This window comes from Bombina bombina, chromosome 3 (genome assembly GCF_027579735.1).
Source record: "Bombina bombina isolate aBomBom1 chromosome 3, aBomBom1.pri, whole genome shotgun sequence".
In the NCBI taxonomy this organism is placed as follows: domain Eukaryota; kingdom Metazoa; phylum Chordata; class Amphibia; order Anura; family Bombinatoridae; genus Bombina; species Bombina bombina.
In genome coordinates, this window is record NC_069501.1 from 1,214,989,276 (window position 1) to 1,215,004,803 (window position 15,528).

Here is a 15,528-nt window from a genome sequence, read left to right on the forward strand (position 1 = left end):
GCAAATTAAATAATAAAAGTATAATGTAAAGTTGTTTTACAGTACATAATTAAGCATTTTATCTTATGAGTCTCAAAGTGTTTACTGCCCCTTTAAATACTTCTAAAGCCATAAAAAAAAATTCAATGGCCAAATTAGTTTAGGAGATAAATGATCTCCTAAAAGGGAATTAAATTTAATGAAGATCAAATTAGCTCTTTGGGATGTAGGATGAAACATAGGTTATTATTGATAGTATTTGCCTGTAGGGTCAAGATGACGAGTGAATAGCTAATTGATTTCAAATATTGTCATTACATTGTCTTGGCAAACAATGTTCACTTTCCAGATACAGTAAATAACAATTTAAATAAATACATATATAGTAAAATATGTATTGAAAATAAAAAATCTTAGAGCATAATACAATTAACTGTTTTTCATCTTAGGTGGCAACTTTACATTGCATGAATTGGGTTTTGGAGAAGTGACTCCACCTCATGGGACACTTTACAGAACTGACATTGGTCTGCCCCATTGTGGATACTCTATGACTGGTGAAAATGATGCAGACACAGAAGCTGACACCGTTTTATCACCAGAACACCCAGTGAGACTCTGGGCTCGAAATACCAAGTCAGGGAGGAGTTCCTGCTTGTCGAGCAGAGCTAATTCTAACCTGACACTCACAGACACTGAGCACGAGAACACAGAAAATGGTAAGTGGCCTTGGTCATCCCAGACGCGGCTTCATTTTATCTGTTTTTATATATATATTATAGAGAATGCTCACACAACTTGTCATCAATGAGAATGTCTTGGCCATCTAAGATCTTGTCCATCTAAAGTTGCCATTATAGTTTGGTCTTGAAAAATCATTTCAGCTCTATATTATTTCAGTGCTTAAAACAATGGTGTTTAATTTGTTATTCTGATGCTTGTGATATAACATCTTGCAGATGCAACTTTTAATTTCCTAAAATGTTTTTAAGCTAAAGAAATATGTTCTTCTTTCAATGTCATCCCTTCTAGCTAGAGTGTAAATTTGCATAGTGCTGAGCAAATGCAAAAAAAAATGTATAAAACCTCAAATGTTGGCTATATTTGTTCATCAGAATGGGCATTGGGATGTTTGGTCAACATTCCAGCACTTGTTCTTACAAGTTACTTTAAATATTAAAGTGATGGTAAATTTCAGACTAAAAGAATGTTGCAATGAAATTATTTTGCAAGTAAAACCACATGATTATTTAAATGTATACATATTTTAAAATAAAAGATTTATAATCCTACTTGGTATTGTCTGTTCCTCCGCCCCCCCCCCCCCACACTTCATTTCCTCTTTTTGCTGGGGTGTGATGCATAGATCAGTCACATCCACTCTCTTTCTAATGGTTATAAAGGGGCTTGACTTTAAGATTGTCATATGACACACACATTGATTGGATGTTCACTGGAATTGTCATTAAAAAAAGAGTTCATCCAAGTGGGCCGGCATAACAATGCAATAGAAGCATTACTATATGCACTAATTTAACCTTATTTGAGTTTTTGGTGACAGATAAGCATCAGAGGGGCCTTTAAGTCTATCCATTTTTCTTTTAAACTCACACTCTAGAAAGAAATTTGAGGAGACTCAATGGACCTTCTAGTTCGTCTCTTCCATACAAATATGAAATCTGTGCTTTCCCTTGAATAATATAATAATATAATATAATATTTTTTGTTTACCTATTTTTAATGTTTTCAACCTAAACTGAATTTCTATGTCTATACAAGATTATATATATATTTCTTTGTTTTGTTTTTTAATGTTTTTTCTTTCAATATATCTCTAGAGAATCAACATAAAAATATTTAAGATTTAAATGTTGATTCTTATAAACTAATACTGATATTGTATTCACAGAAAGGGTTTTAAATAGGAAAATGGTATACTCTATCCAAACGAAGACATTAAAAATAGCAAAATTTGCATTCATATTAGGTATATTGGTTCTGGATTCAATAAGACAAAACCAATGACCAAAAGATAATTTATTCTATCATTCATACATTTTCTCTAATTATGGGAGTTTATAAAAATTATTTACCTATAAAAATCCCCATAGACTTTAATGGTGTTTTTCTTTTGACATTTAAGTTTTCTTCTGTTATGTGTGATCAGTCCACGGGTCATCATTACTTCTGGGATATAACTCCTCCCCAACAGGAAATGCAAGAGGATTCACCCAGCAGAGCTGCATATAGCTCCTCCCCTCTACGTCACTCCCAGTCATTCTCTTGCACCCAACGACTAGATAGGATGTGTGAGAGGACTATGGTGATTATACTTAGTTTTTATAACTTCAATCAAAAGTTTGTTATTTTACAATAGCACCGGAGCGTGTTATTGCCTCTCTGGCAGAGTTTGAAGAAGAATCTACCAGAGTTTTTACTATGATTTTAACCGGAGTCGTTAAGATCATATTGCTGTTCCTCGGCCATCTGAGGGAGGTAAAAGCTTCAGATCAGGGGACAGCGGGCAGATGAATCTGCATTAAGGTATGTAGCAGTTTTTATTTTCTGAATGGAATTGATGAGAAAATCCTGCCATACCGTTATAATGACATGTATGTATACTCTACACTTCAGTATTCTGGGGATGGTACTTCACTGGAATTACTCTGTAAAAAGTACATTAACCTTTTAATAGGTATTTATTATGTTAAACGTTTTTGCTGGAATGTAGAATCGTTTGCATTTTCTGAGGTACTGAGTGAATAAATGTTTGGGCATTATTTTTCCACTTGGCAGTTGCTTGTTTTAATTGTGACAGTTTCGTTTCTCTCTCACTGCTGTGTGTGAGGGGGAGGGGCCGTTTTTTGGCGCTCTTTGCTACGCATCAAAAATTTCCAGTCAGTTACTCTTGTATTTCCTGCATGATCCGGTTCATCTCTAACAGAACTCAGGGGTCTTCAAACTACTTTGAAGGGAGGTAGATTCTCTCAGCAGAGCTGTGAGACTTATATATTGACTGTGATTAAAAACGTTGCTCTGTAATTTTTACGTTTCAAATTTAATTATTGTTACTTTACTAATGGGAACAAACCTTTGCTAAAAGTTGTGTTGTTTTTAAGGATTGATGCTATAACTGTTTTTCAGTTCATTATTTCAACTGTCATTTAATCGTTTAGTGCTTCTTTGAGGCACAGTACGTTTTTGTTAAATAAGATTGTAACCAAGTTGCAAGTTTATTGCTAGTGTGTTAAACATGTCTGATTCAGAGGAAGATACCTGTGCCATTTGTTCCAATGCCAAGGTGGAGCCCAATAGAAATTTATGTACTAACTGTATTGATGCTACTTTAAATAAAAGCCAATCTGTACAAATTGAACAAATTTCACCAAACAGCGAGGGGAGAGTTATGCCGACTAACTCGCCTCACGTGTCAGTACCTGCATCTCCCGCCCGGGAGGTGCGTGATATCGTGGCGCCTAGTACATCTGGGCGACCATTACAGATAACATTACAAGATATGGCTACTGTTATGACTGAAGTTTTGGCTAAATTACCAGAACTAAGAGGCAAGCGTGATCACTCTGGGGTGAGAACAGAGTGCGCTGATAATACTAGGGCCATGTCTGATACTGCGTCACAGCTTGCAGAGCATGAGGACGGAGAGCTTCATTCTGTGGGTGACGGTTCTGATCCAAACAGATTGGATTCAGATATTTCAAATTTTAAATTTAAATTGGAGAACCTCCGTGTATTACTAGGGGAGGTTTTAGCGGCTCTTAATGATTGTAACACTGTTGCAATTCCAGAGAAATTGTGTAGGTTGGATAAATACTTTGCGGTACCGGCGAGTACTGACGTTTTTCCTATACCTAAGAGACTAACTGAAATTGTTACTAAGGAGTGGGATAGACCCGGTGTGCCGTTCTCACCCCCTCCAATATTTAGAAAGATGTTTCCAATAGACGCCACCACACGGGACTTATGGCAAACGGTCCCTAAGGTGGAGGGAGCAGTTTCTACTTTAGCTAAGCGTACCACTATCCCGGTGGAGGATAGCTGTGCTTTTTCAGATCCAATGGATAAAAAATTAGAGGGTTACCTTAAGAAAATGTTTGTTCAACAAGGTTTTATATTGCAACCCCTTGCATGCATCGCGCCGATTACGGCTGCGGCAGCATTTTGGATTGAGTCTCTGGAAGAGAACCTTAGTTCAGCTACGCTGGACGACATTACGGACAGGCTTAGAGTCCTTAAACTAGCTAATTCATTCATTTCGGAGGCCGTAGTACATTTAACCAAACTTACGGCTAAGAACTCAGGATTCGCCATTCAGGCACGTAGGGCGCTGTGGCTAAAATCCTGGTCAGCTGATGTAACTTCTAAGTCCAAATTACTTAATATACCTTTCAAGGGGCAAACTTTATTTGGGCCCGGTTTGAAAGAAATTATCGCTGACATTACAGGAGGTAAGGGCCACGCCCTGCCTCAAGACAAAGCCAAAGCTAAGGCTAGACAGTCTAATTTTCGTCCCTTTCGGAATTTCAAAGCAGGAGCAGCACCAACTTCCACTGCACCAAAACAGGAAGGAGCTGTTGCTCGTTACAGACAAGGCTGGAAACCTAACCAGTCCTGGAACAAGGGCAAGCAGGCCAGGAAACCTGCTGCTGCCCCAAAGACAGCATGAACCGAGGGCCCCCGATCCGGGACCGGATCTAGTGGGGGGCAGACTCTCTCTCTTCGCCCAGGCTTGGGCAAGAGATGTTCAGGATCCCTGGGCGCTAGAGATCATATCTCAGGGATACCTTCTAGACTTCAAATTCTCTCCCCCAAGAGGGAGATTTCATCTGTCAAGGTTGTCAACAAACCAGATAAAGAAAGAAGCGTTTCTACGCTGTGTACAAGATCTGTTATTAATGGGAGTGATCCATCCGGTTCCGCGGTCGGAACAAGGACAAGGGTTTTACTCAAACCTGTTTGTGGTTCCCAAAAAAGAGGGAACTTTCAGGCCAATCTTGGATTTAAAGATCCTAAACAAATTCCTAAGAGTTCCATCGTTCAAAATGGAAACTATTCGGACAATCTTACCCATGATCCAAAAGGGTCAGTACATGACCACAGTGGATTTAAAGGATGCTTACCTTCACATACCGATTCACAAAGATCATTACCGGTATCTAAGGTTTGCCTTCTTAGACAGGCATTACCAGTTTGTAGCTCTTCCATTCGGATTGGCTACGGCTCCAAGAATCTTCACAAAGGTTCTGGGTGCCCTTCTGGCGGTACTAAGACCGCGAGGAATTTCGGTAGCTCCGTACCTAGACGACATTCTGATACAAGCTTCAAGCTTTCAAACTGCCAAGTCTCATACAGAGTTAGTTCTGGCATTTCTAAGGTCGCATGGATGGAAAGTGAACGAAAAGAAGAGTTCTCTCTTTCCTCTCACAAGAGTTCCATTCTTGGGGACTCTTATAGATTCTGTAGAAATGAAGATTTATCTGACAGAAGACAGATTAACAAAGCTTCTAAATGCATGCCGTGTCCTTCATTCCATTCAACTCCCGTCAGTAGCTCAATGCATGGAGGTGATCGGCTTAATGGTAGCAGCAATGGACATAGTACCCTTTGCACGTCTACATCTCAGACCGCTGCAATTGTGCATGCTGAGTCAGTGGAATGGGGATTACTCAGACTTGTCCCCTACTCTGAATCTGGATCAAGAGACCAGAAACTCTCTTCTATGGTGGCTTTCTCGGCCACATCTGTCCAGGGGGATACCATTCAGCAGGCCGGACTGGACAATTGTAACAACAGACGCCAGCCTACTAGGTTGGGGCGCTGTCTGGAATTCTCTGAAGGCTCAGGGACAATGGAATCAGGAGGAAAGTCTCCTGCCAATAAACATTCTGGAATTGAGAGCAGTTCTCAATGCCCTTCTGGCTTGGCCCCAGTTAAAAACTCGGGGGTTCATCAGGTTTCAGTCGGACAACATCACGACTGTAGCTTACATCAACCATCAAGGAGGGACAAGAAGCTCCCTAGCAATGATGGAAGTATCAAAGATAATTCGCTGGGCAGAGTCTCACTCTTGCCACCTGTCAGCAATCCACATCCCGGGAGTGGAGAACTGGGAGGCGGATTTCTTGAGTCGCCAGACTTTTCATCCGGGGGAGTGGGAACTTCATCCGGAGGTCTTTGCCCAAATACTTCGACGTTGGGGCAAACCAGAGATAGATCTCATGGCGTCTCGCCAGAACGCCAAACTTCCTCGCTACGGGTCCAGATCCAGGGATCCGGGAGCGGTTCTGATAGATGCTTTGACAGCACCTTGGAACTTCGGGATGGCTTATGTGTTTCCACCCTTCCCGCTGCTTCCTCGATTGATTGCCAAAATCAAACAGGAGAGAGCATCAGTGATTCTAATAGCGCCTGCATGGCCACGCAGGACTTGGTATGCAGATCTAGTGGACATGTCATCCTGTCCGCCTTGGTCTCTACCTCTAAGACAGGACCTTCTGATACAGGGTCCATTCAAACATCAAAATCTAACTTCTCTGAAGCTGACTGCTTGGAAATTGAACGCTTGATTTTATCAAAACGTGGTTTTTCTGAGTCGATTATTGATACCCTGATACAGGCTAGGAAGCCTGTTACCAGAAGGATTTACCATAAGATATGGCGTAAATACCTATACTGGTGCGAATCCAAAGGTTACTCCTGGAGTAAGGTTAGGATTCCTAGGATATTGTCCTTTCTACAGGAAGGTTTAGAAAAGGGTTTATCGGCTAGCTCATTAAAGGGACAGATCTCAGCTCTGTCCATCTTGTTACACAGGCGTCTGTCAGAAAATCCAGACGTCCAGGCCTTTTGTCAGGCTTTAGCTAGGATCAAGCCTGTGTTTAAAACTGTTGCTCCGCCATGGAGTTTAAACCTTGTTCTTAACGTTCTACAAGGAGTTCCGTTTGAACCCCTTCATTCCATTGATATAAAGTTGTTATCTTGGAAAGTGTTATTTTTAATGGCTATTTCTTCGGCTCGGAGAGTCTCTGAGTTATCAGCTTTACATTGTGATTCTCCTTATTTGATTTTTCATTCAGATAAGGTAGTTCTGCGGACAAAACCTGGGTTCTTACCTAAGGTAGTCACTAACAGGAACATCAATCAAGAGATCGTGGTACCTTCCCTGTGCCCGAATCCTTCTTCAAAGAAGGAACGTCTTCTACACAATCTGGATGTAGTTCGTGCCCTCAAGTTCTACTTGCAGGCAACTAAGGATTTTCGACAAACGTCTTCCCTGTTTGTCGTGTACTCTGGTCAGAGGAGAGGTCATAAGGCTTCGGCTACCTCTCTTTCCTTCTGGCTTCGTAGCATAATTCGTTTAGCCTATGAGACTGCTGGTCAGCAGCCTCCTGAAAGAATTACAGCTCATTCTACTAGAGCTGTGGCTTCCACTTGGGCCTTTAAGAATGAGGCCTCTGTTGAACAGATTTGCAAGGCTGCAACTTGGTCTTCGCTTCATACTTTTTCCAAATTTTACAAATTTGACACTTTTGCTTCTTCGGAGGCTATTTTTGGGAGAAAGGTTCTTCAGGCAGTGGTTCCTTCTGTATAATGAGCCTGCCTATCCCTCCCGTCATCCGTGTACTTTTGCTTTGGTATTGGTATCCCAGAAGTAATGATGACCCGTGGACTGATCACACATAACAGAAGAAAACATAATTTATGCTTACCTGATAAATTCCTTTCTTCTGTTGTGTGATCAGTCCACGGCCCGCCCTGTTTTTTAAGGCAGGTAAATATCTTTTAAATTATACTCCAGTCACCACTTCACCCTTGGTTTCTCCTTTCTCGTTGATTCTTGGTCGAATGACTGGGAGTGACGTAGAGGGGAGGAGCTATATGCAGCTCTGCTGGGTGAATCCTCTTGCATTTCCTGTTGGGGAGGAGTTATATCCCAGAAGTAATGATGACCCGTGGACTGATCACACAACAGAAGAAAGGAATTTATCAGGTAAGCATAAATTATGTTTTTATAAAGGATTGTAATTGAATCCTATATTTTATATACTAGGATATAAGTTATTCTGTTTTCTATAAAAACATATTTCTGGAAATTTTGTAGATAAATTATGCGACTAACCTGGAATAGAATTGACCCAAATGTTACTTTTCTTCTGGTCTTTAATATGTTTGTGGGTCAAATTGTTGAACAGAATTCCCATTATTGTAGTTTATTATCATTTTTTTTTTATTCCAACCATTTTTTAGATTAGTGAAGTTTGGTAAAGAAAAAATTAAGTTTCATATTTTATTCTCATACACCTAGATTACGAGTTTTGCATTGCGGCTTTTAACGCTGAAAAAATGGGAATTTCAGCGTAAAAGCAGTAATGCCGCTATTGGGAGTTGTGTTGGTATAGCTATACCGCAAGCATTTTAGCCTGTAACGCAACATCAATTCATAGCGCCGATATTACAGGTTGTGCAGTGAGGCTAAAATGCTTGCGTTACAGCCTATACCGACACGATCCATACCGCCTTCTGAGAGCAGTAGTTATGAGTTTTGCAACACAAAAATGTTTCACTTAACTCATAACTAAAGTGTTAACTAACACACATAAACTACCTATTAACCCCTAAACCGCCACCCTCCCACATCACAAACACTATATTAAACCTATTAACCCCTAATCTGCCGTCCACCCACATCGCAACTATTCAATAAAGTTATTAACCCCTAATCTGCCGCCCACCCACATCGCCAACACTATTTAAATATATTAACCCCTATTCCACCGCACCCCGACATCCAGCCACTATAATAAAGTTATTAACCCCTATTCCGCCGCTCCCCGACATTGCCGGCACTAAATAAAGTTATTAAACCCCTAAACCTCCGGCCTTCCACATCTCCGCCACTAAATAAACCTATTAACTCCTAAACCACCTGCCCCCCACATTGCAAAACACTAAATTAAACTATTAACCCCTAAACCTAACACCCCCCTAACTTTAAATTAAAATTACAATATAACTCTATTTAAATAAATAAAAACTTACCTGTCAAATAAATATAAACCTAACATTAAACTGTAAAATAAACCTAACATAACTAATTTAATAAAATAAAAAATACTACCAATTAAAATATCTAAATGACAAATTTAAAAAAAACTAACACTAAGAAACATTTTTAAAAATCCTACGAAAAATTTTAATAATCTAAGTTTACCAAAAATAAGTGGTGTTTAGACTTGGGGTTTATGTTAGGGTGTTAGGTTTAAACATAACTTTTTTTCCCCATAGACATCAATGCGGCTGCGTTACTGAGATTTTTCATTCCTTCATTCCTTAACATTCACAGTTGTTAGGTTTTTTTTTTCTAACACTCTCTCCCCATTGGTGTCTATGGGGGAAAGCATGCATGAGCACGTCAAAGCAGCCTTGGATTTTGTGCGGTATGGAGCTTAACGCAACCATATCACACGCACAAGGAAGCTTTTCAGAAACTCGTAATGGTAACACTATGGAGGGTGAAATAACGCAACTTTTGTTGCGTTCGTTTCGCACCCTTTTTTAGTGCAAAACTTGTAATCTAGGTGATTGTTAACTAAATAAGAAACTCCAATTGTAAATTAAAAAAAAAAATCTATTTACACATTAACCCATTTATTTAGTGAATAAATTAAATGCAAACATTAAAAAATGCTTCCGTTTAAATATACATATTGAAAATTGTTGATGTATTCTTGTTAATATAGTTTACATTGAGCATATCTGTAAAAGTAGATTAGAACTTAAATGTAAATTCTATTTAAAAACTTTTCAGCAAGAGTTCAGTGTAAACTTGGAGCAAGATGTCTCATGCACTTACGCATTTCACTGTGTGTTATTTAGAGCTCACAGCACCTCTACCTTGGAGATAAATTGATCTAGTTTGTTGTTTATGTGCTTAGCTGATGCTTGGGGTATGCAAACATCATTTTTCCTTATAGCTTATTAAGTTTTTAAAAAAAGTCAAGAGAATTTCAAAACCAATAAATTACTCCCTTTGTGTAAAGCAATGAATAACAAAATTGCTGTGAACATTATTGCCTGTAGTTAAGGTTTTTGTTATATTGACAACCTTTTCTATGCATGAAAATTCTTGTCATTTATGATTTATGACATTTTCTTATAAATTGTTATATGTTCTCAAATGTTCCTTATATTCTAATGCAGACTGCAGGATGTGGCTATGTAAAAATGAACTTTGGACGGCTTATTTTTCCTTATATTCTAGGACCAAGGGGGTAAAAATAAAGGCATAACCCACATTGGGCTAGATTACAAGTGGAGCTAATATCGATCAAATTAAATCAGAAGCGCTTTTATTTTTACACTCATATACTATAATATATATATATATATTGTAAATACATGTAATATATAAGATGAAAGTCATTTTTTTTATTGTTGCATCTAAAAGTGGGAGTTTTACAATTCAGTACAGCTTTAAAGGGATATTAACCTTGGACAGTGGAGTTATTCTCCACTGTCCCACAAAAGAATTTAGAGCTTTGACCATCCTAAAATGGTCAATGGTAAATGGCCAAAGCGAAGAAGATAAGATAAACAATATTCAAGAGCCTGCAACCCAGTGCAAATATTGCTAAAAAAAATACCTATTTTGTATGCAGATATTTTGCAATGCATTTACTATGCCTGATGCAAATTTAATAAAATGACATAAATGCCCCTAATTTATCCAAATTCACCATGCTCCATATATGTTTTTTAAACTCATCTTTATCATTGTTTAGTGTCTTTTGTTTAAGCTATCAAAATGCTTTTTACACACACACACACACACACACACACACACACACACACACACACACACATATATATAAGCTAGTATGAGCAGTTGCTTTTTGATATGGGCAAGGGTATAGATTAGACTATGTAATTGTGTTGGTAAATATGGTTTATACATTGATTTGTTTTATTCCATCCTTTAAGCGACAATGATCCTTGAAAATGACTATAATAGCAATCTTACACTTCACTGTTATGGAAAATTCATAAGTTGTTTTACTACTTAAAGGTCCCTGTGCACAATATAAATGATGCATATGATTTGTGCAACAATTTATACTTTGCACTCATGTAAAATAATGCAGGTTTATTCTTGGAGAGTTGCACTGAAATCTCCATATTTTTTTTTTTATCCAGTAATGTGAGAGCTATTCTCCCATGCTTGACTAATCTTGTGTACTCAAAAGCAAGTATTGTCCCTTGTCCAGAGATCACATCTGCACATCACAGAGACTCAGGGGCAAGCAAGCACGGCTTACCATATGCCCTATGCTAAGCAAGCTTTGTACAATCAACGGGTCAAGAAGCTTGTCTGTTAGAACAACAATAATCCACTATTTAAATCTTGAAGCTCAGAAAGTACCCTTCTTACATATTTTCCTTCAAATTACAAGTAAGTGGCCATTTTTTTTGGCTGGGCTTCTGTGATGAACACGAGAAATCAGTGCTATGTGGTAAGGTGATAAAATTGAAAATAAAAAAACCTGTATAAAATCTAGTTAATTTATTTATATGTTAGGTAAAATCTATAAGAAGAATTTAATTTAAAAAAAAAAACAGAATAGTAGGGAAATGTCAAAACTAATTTATGAGGTTAAAATATGAGACTACCGTCAAATTAGATTTTATGTCACTATGGAAAAATTACTTCTTTTACTAGAAATAAATGAAGATAAGAGAACACCTTTGCAAGGGTTAAACAAAAGTAACACTGATAAAGAAAAGAGTATAATACTCCGGCACACACTTCACAAGTGGAGAATAGTAACGGGGCAAAATCTAATACATAACTTTTAATATGTAAAGGTAAAAGATGTCAACATAACACAGCAAAAACACTTAAAAAAGCATAAACACATAATACTGCCGTAATAGTAATAGGGAAAAGGATAACACGTATCCTGTAGTACATATATATATATATATATATATATATATATATATATATATATATAGTGGTAGAAGAGATATGCTTCTTATCAATGGTCATAGGACAGAGAGGCCCATTGTGTAGCACCCAACGACTTGACAAAAAGTCAAGTTACACTATGATTAGATTAATCAGTGGGCTAGATTAAAGCAATGGGCTATCAATGGGCTTAGCGTTATACTTACGTAGGGTGTACATACACAATTATTGAAAAATGTCTGGGCATCATCCTTTTCAGGCCAACAAAAGGTAAAACAATAGATAAATATCTTTAAATACCTCTAAATATCTCTAAATATGCCATAAACAGCAACCACAATTAAACCCTATAGAAATACTCAGACTGGCGAATGACTGACGTGCGTTTCACCTGAGCTTTGTCAAAGGCCTTTGACCATTGATCAGAAGCATATCTCTTCTGCCACTAAATATATATGTACTATAGAATATGTGTTATTCTTTTCCCTATTACTTAGATGGCAGTATTAAGTGTCTATGTTTTCTAAGAGTTTTTACTCATTTCTTTACTCTTTTATTTTGGATTGTTGAAGGAATATTGCCCAACCTGTTGTTTTTTTTATCTACATGTAGTGTGATTCTTTATCTTTAAAAGTAACATTGGAACATGTTTTTCATTGATAAAACAAAATTTATGCTTACCTGTTAAATTTATTTCTTTCTTGACACGGTGAGTCCACGGAATCAGCAATTACTGTTGGGAATATCATTCCTGGCCAGCAGGAGGAGGCAAAGCGCACCACAGCAAAGCTGTTAAGTATCACTTCCCTTCCCACAACCCCCAGTCATTTGACCAAAGGAAAAGGAGAGAAAGGAAATAACACAAGGTGTAGAGGTGCCTGCGGTTTATATAAAAAAAACCTGTCTGAAAATAAGGGTGAGGTGTGGACTCACCGTGTCAAGAAAGAAATACATTTATCAGGTAAGCATTAATTTTGTTTTCTTTCTTAAGACACAGTGAGTCCATGGAATCAGCAATTACTGTTGGGAATCAATACCCAAGCTAGAAGACACAGATGATTAGGGAGGTACAAGACAGGTAACCTAAACAGAAGGCACCACTGCTTGAAGAACCTTTCGCCCAAAAGAAGCCTCAAAAGTATCAAATTTATAGAATTTAGAAAAAGTGTGCAAAGAAGACCAAGTTACAGCCTTGCAAATCTGTTCCACAGAAGCCTCATTCTTGAAGGTTCAAGAAGAAGAAACAGCCCTAGTGGAATGAGCTGTAATTCTCTCAGGAGGCTGCTGTCCAGCAGTCTCATATGCCAAATGAATAATATTTCTCAACCAGAGAGAAAGAGAAGTGGCAGTAGCTTTCTGTCCTTTATGTTTCCCAAAAAAGCAAACAAACAATGCAGAAGACTGAAGAAAATCCTTAGTCGCCTGCAAATAGAATTTAAGAGCCCACAAAAAACATCTAATTTGTGCAATAAACGTTCCTTATGAGAAGAAGGATTAGGACAGAAAGAAGGAACAACAATTTCCTGATTAATATTTCTGTCCGAAACAACCTTAGGAAGAAATCCAAACTTGGTACGAAGAACTGCCTTATCTGCATGAAATATGAGATAAGGAGAGTCACACTGCAAAGCTAAGAGTTCAGAGATAGCAGTCAGAAACAAAACCTTCCAAGATAATAACTTAATATCTATGGAATGCATCGGCTCAAACGGAGCCTGTTGAAAAACTTTAAGAACAAGATTAAGGCTTTAAGGAGGAGCAACAGATTTAAGGCAAGGCCTGACAAAAGGATTGCACATCTGGCACATTCACCAGATGCTTGTGAAGTAAAATAGATAGGGCAGAAATCTGACACTTCAGAGTACTGACAGTCACCTCTTCCTTGCACTGAAGGCAAAGAGAATGACTGGGGGTTGTGGGAAGGGAAGTGATACTTAAAGGACCAGTAAACACTGTAGATTTGCATAATCAACAAATGCAATATAACAAGACAATACAATAGCATTTACTCTGAATTTCAAATGAGTAGTAGATTCTTTTCTAACACATTTTAAAGTTATGTATATTTCCACTCCCCCTGTACCATGTGATAGCAATCAGCCAATCACAAATGCATATACGTATAGTCTGAGTTCTTGCACATGCTCAGTAGGAGCTGGTGACTCAAAAAAGTGTAAATATAAAAGAATATGCACATTTTTGTTAATGGAAGTAAATTGGAAAGTTGTTTAAAATTACATGCTGTATCTGAATCATGAAAAATTAATAAAACCTGAGTGTCCCTTTAACAGCTTTGCTGTGGTGCCCTTTGCCTCCTTCTGCTGTCCAGGAGTGATATTCCCAACAGTAATTGCTGATTCCGTGGACTCACCATGTCTTAAGAAAGAAAACAAAACTTATGCTTACCTGATAAATGTATTTCTTTCTTGAAGCGGTGAGTCCACGGCCCACCCTTATATATATATATTTCAGGGATCAGAATCTTGCAGAATTCCCCATCCCTAACCCTTTGGAACATTGGGGGGAAAAGGCAGGTTTTAGAGATAAATTACAGCAAAAGAAGGCAAAATACATAATGTGACTACATTATAAACGTTTATATATATAGTATAATACCAATTTAGGAGAGGAAGACTGTTGTTCTGGTATTAGAATAGAGTAAAGGACCATTACATACAGTAGAATGGCATAATCATAAATGTACAATAAAAAGACAATGCAATAGCAATAAGTCTGTTTTTCAAATGAACAGCAAATGTCAATATTTCCTTCCATTTCCCTGCCCCTTATATCATATGGCACCCATCAGCAAATCAAAGAAACATATGTGAATGCACTGTGAACTCAGGAGGAGCTGTTGCATCAGAAATTTAGTATATTTAAAGACTGCACAATTTAATAATAGGGGGCCAATTTATTAATTTCTGGCAGACATAATACGCTGTAGTTTATCATGTCCGCCAGATATCACTGAATGCCGACAGTGTACGCTGTCGGCGTTTAGCATTGCATGAGCAGTTCTAGTGAACTGCTTGAGCAATGCCGCCCCCTGCAGATTCCCCGCCAATCGACTGCTAGCAGCGGGTGTCAATCAACCCTATCATATTTGATCAGGCTGATTGCTGTCCGTGGCTCAGAGATTCTGCTTCTTAACGCCTGTTTCTAGTGAGCCTGAAGGCTCACGCGGAAACAGTGGGGTCAGGGGCCATTTGGCCCGTGTTAATTCGGCCCCTGGGTGTAAACAGCATACTCAGTCTAAATCACAGATGTTTAATCTTGAATTGAGTGTCCCTTTAAGTAAAATATTTGGCTGCTACCTAAATAATAAAAGAACTAAGCGTTTTAGAGATGAAGAGAGCACATTATTTTAGACAAATAAAGAACGATATTATTTTTATGTTTGTGAGATAGGACTTGGTGTTGTTTTCCTGATAAAAAACAGTAAATAAATAAATAAAATAAGGTTCACTTATATATATATATTTAAATAAAATGCAACTTACTTTGTAATCTGAGAAGTGTTTTGTTAGTATAAAAACAAAGTTATCTTATAAAAGTGTGAAGCT

At 37.9% G+C, this 15,528-nt stretch overlaps 1 protein-coding gene across 3 annotated transcripts in view; it reads left to right on the forward strand.

The window, feature by feature from the left end:
• TENM4 (teneurin transmembrane protein 4) overlaps positions 1–15,528 on the forward strand; it is a 953,133-nt gene that overhangs the window by 64,341 nt on the left and 873,264 nt on the right. For all 3 annotated transcript variants that reach the window (XM_053708674.1, XM_053708672.1, XM_053708673.1), the window contains exon 2: positions 429–698. In XM_053708674.1, the coding sequence (XP_053564649.1) occupies positions 429–698 (270 nt within the window). The remainder of the gene's footprint in view (positions 1–428; positions 699–15,528) is intronic.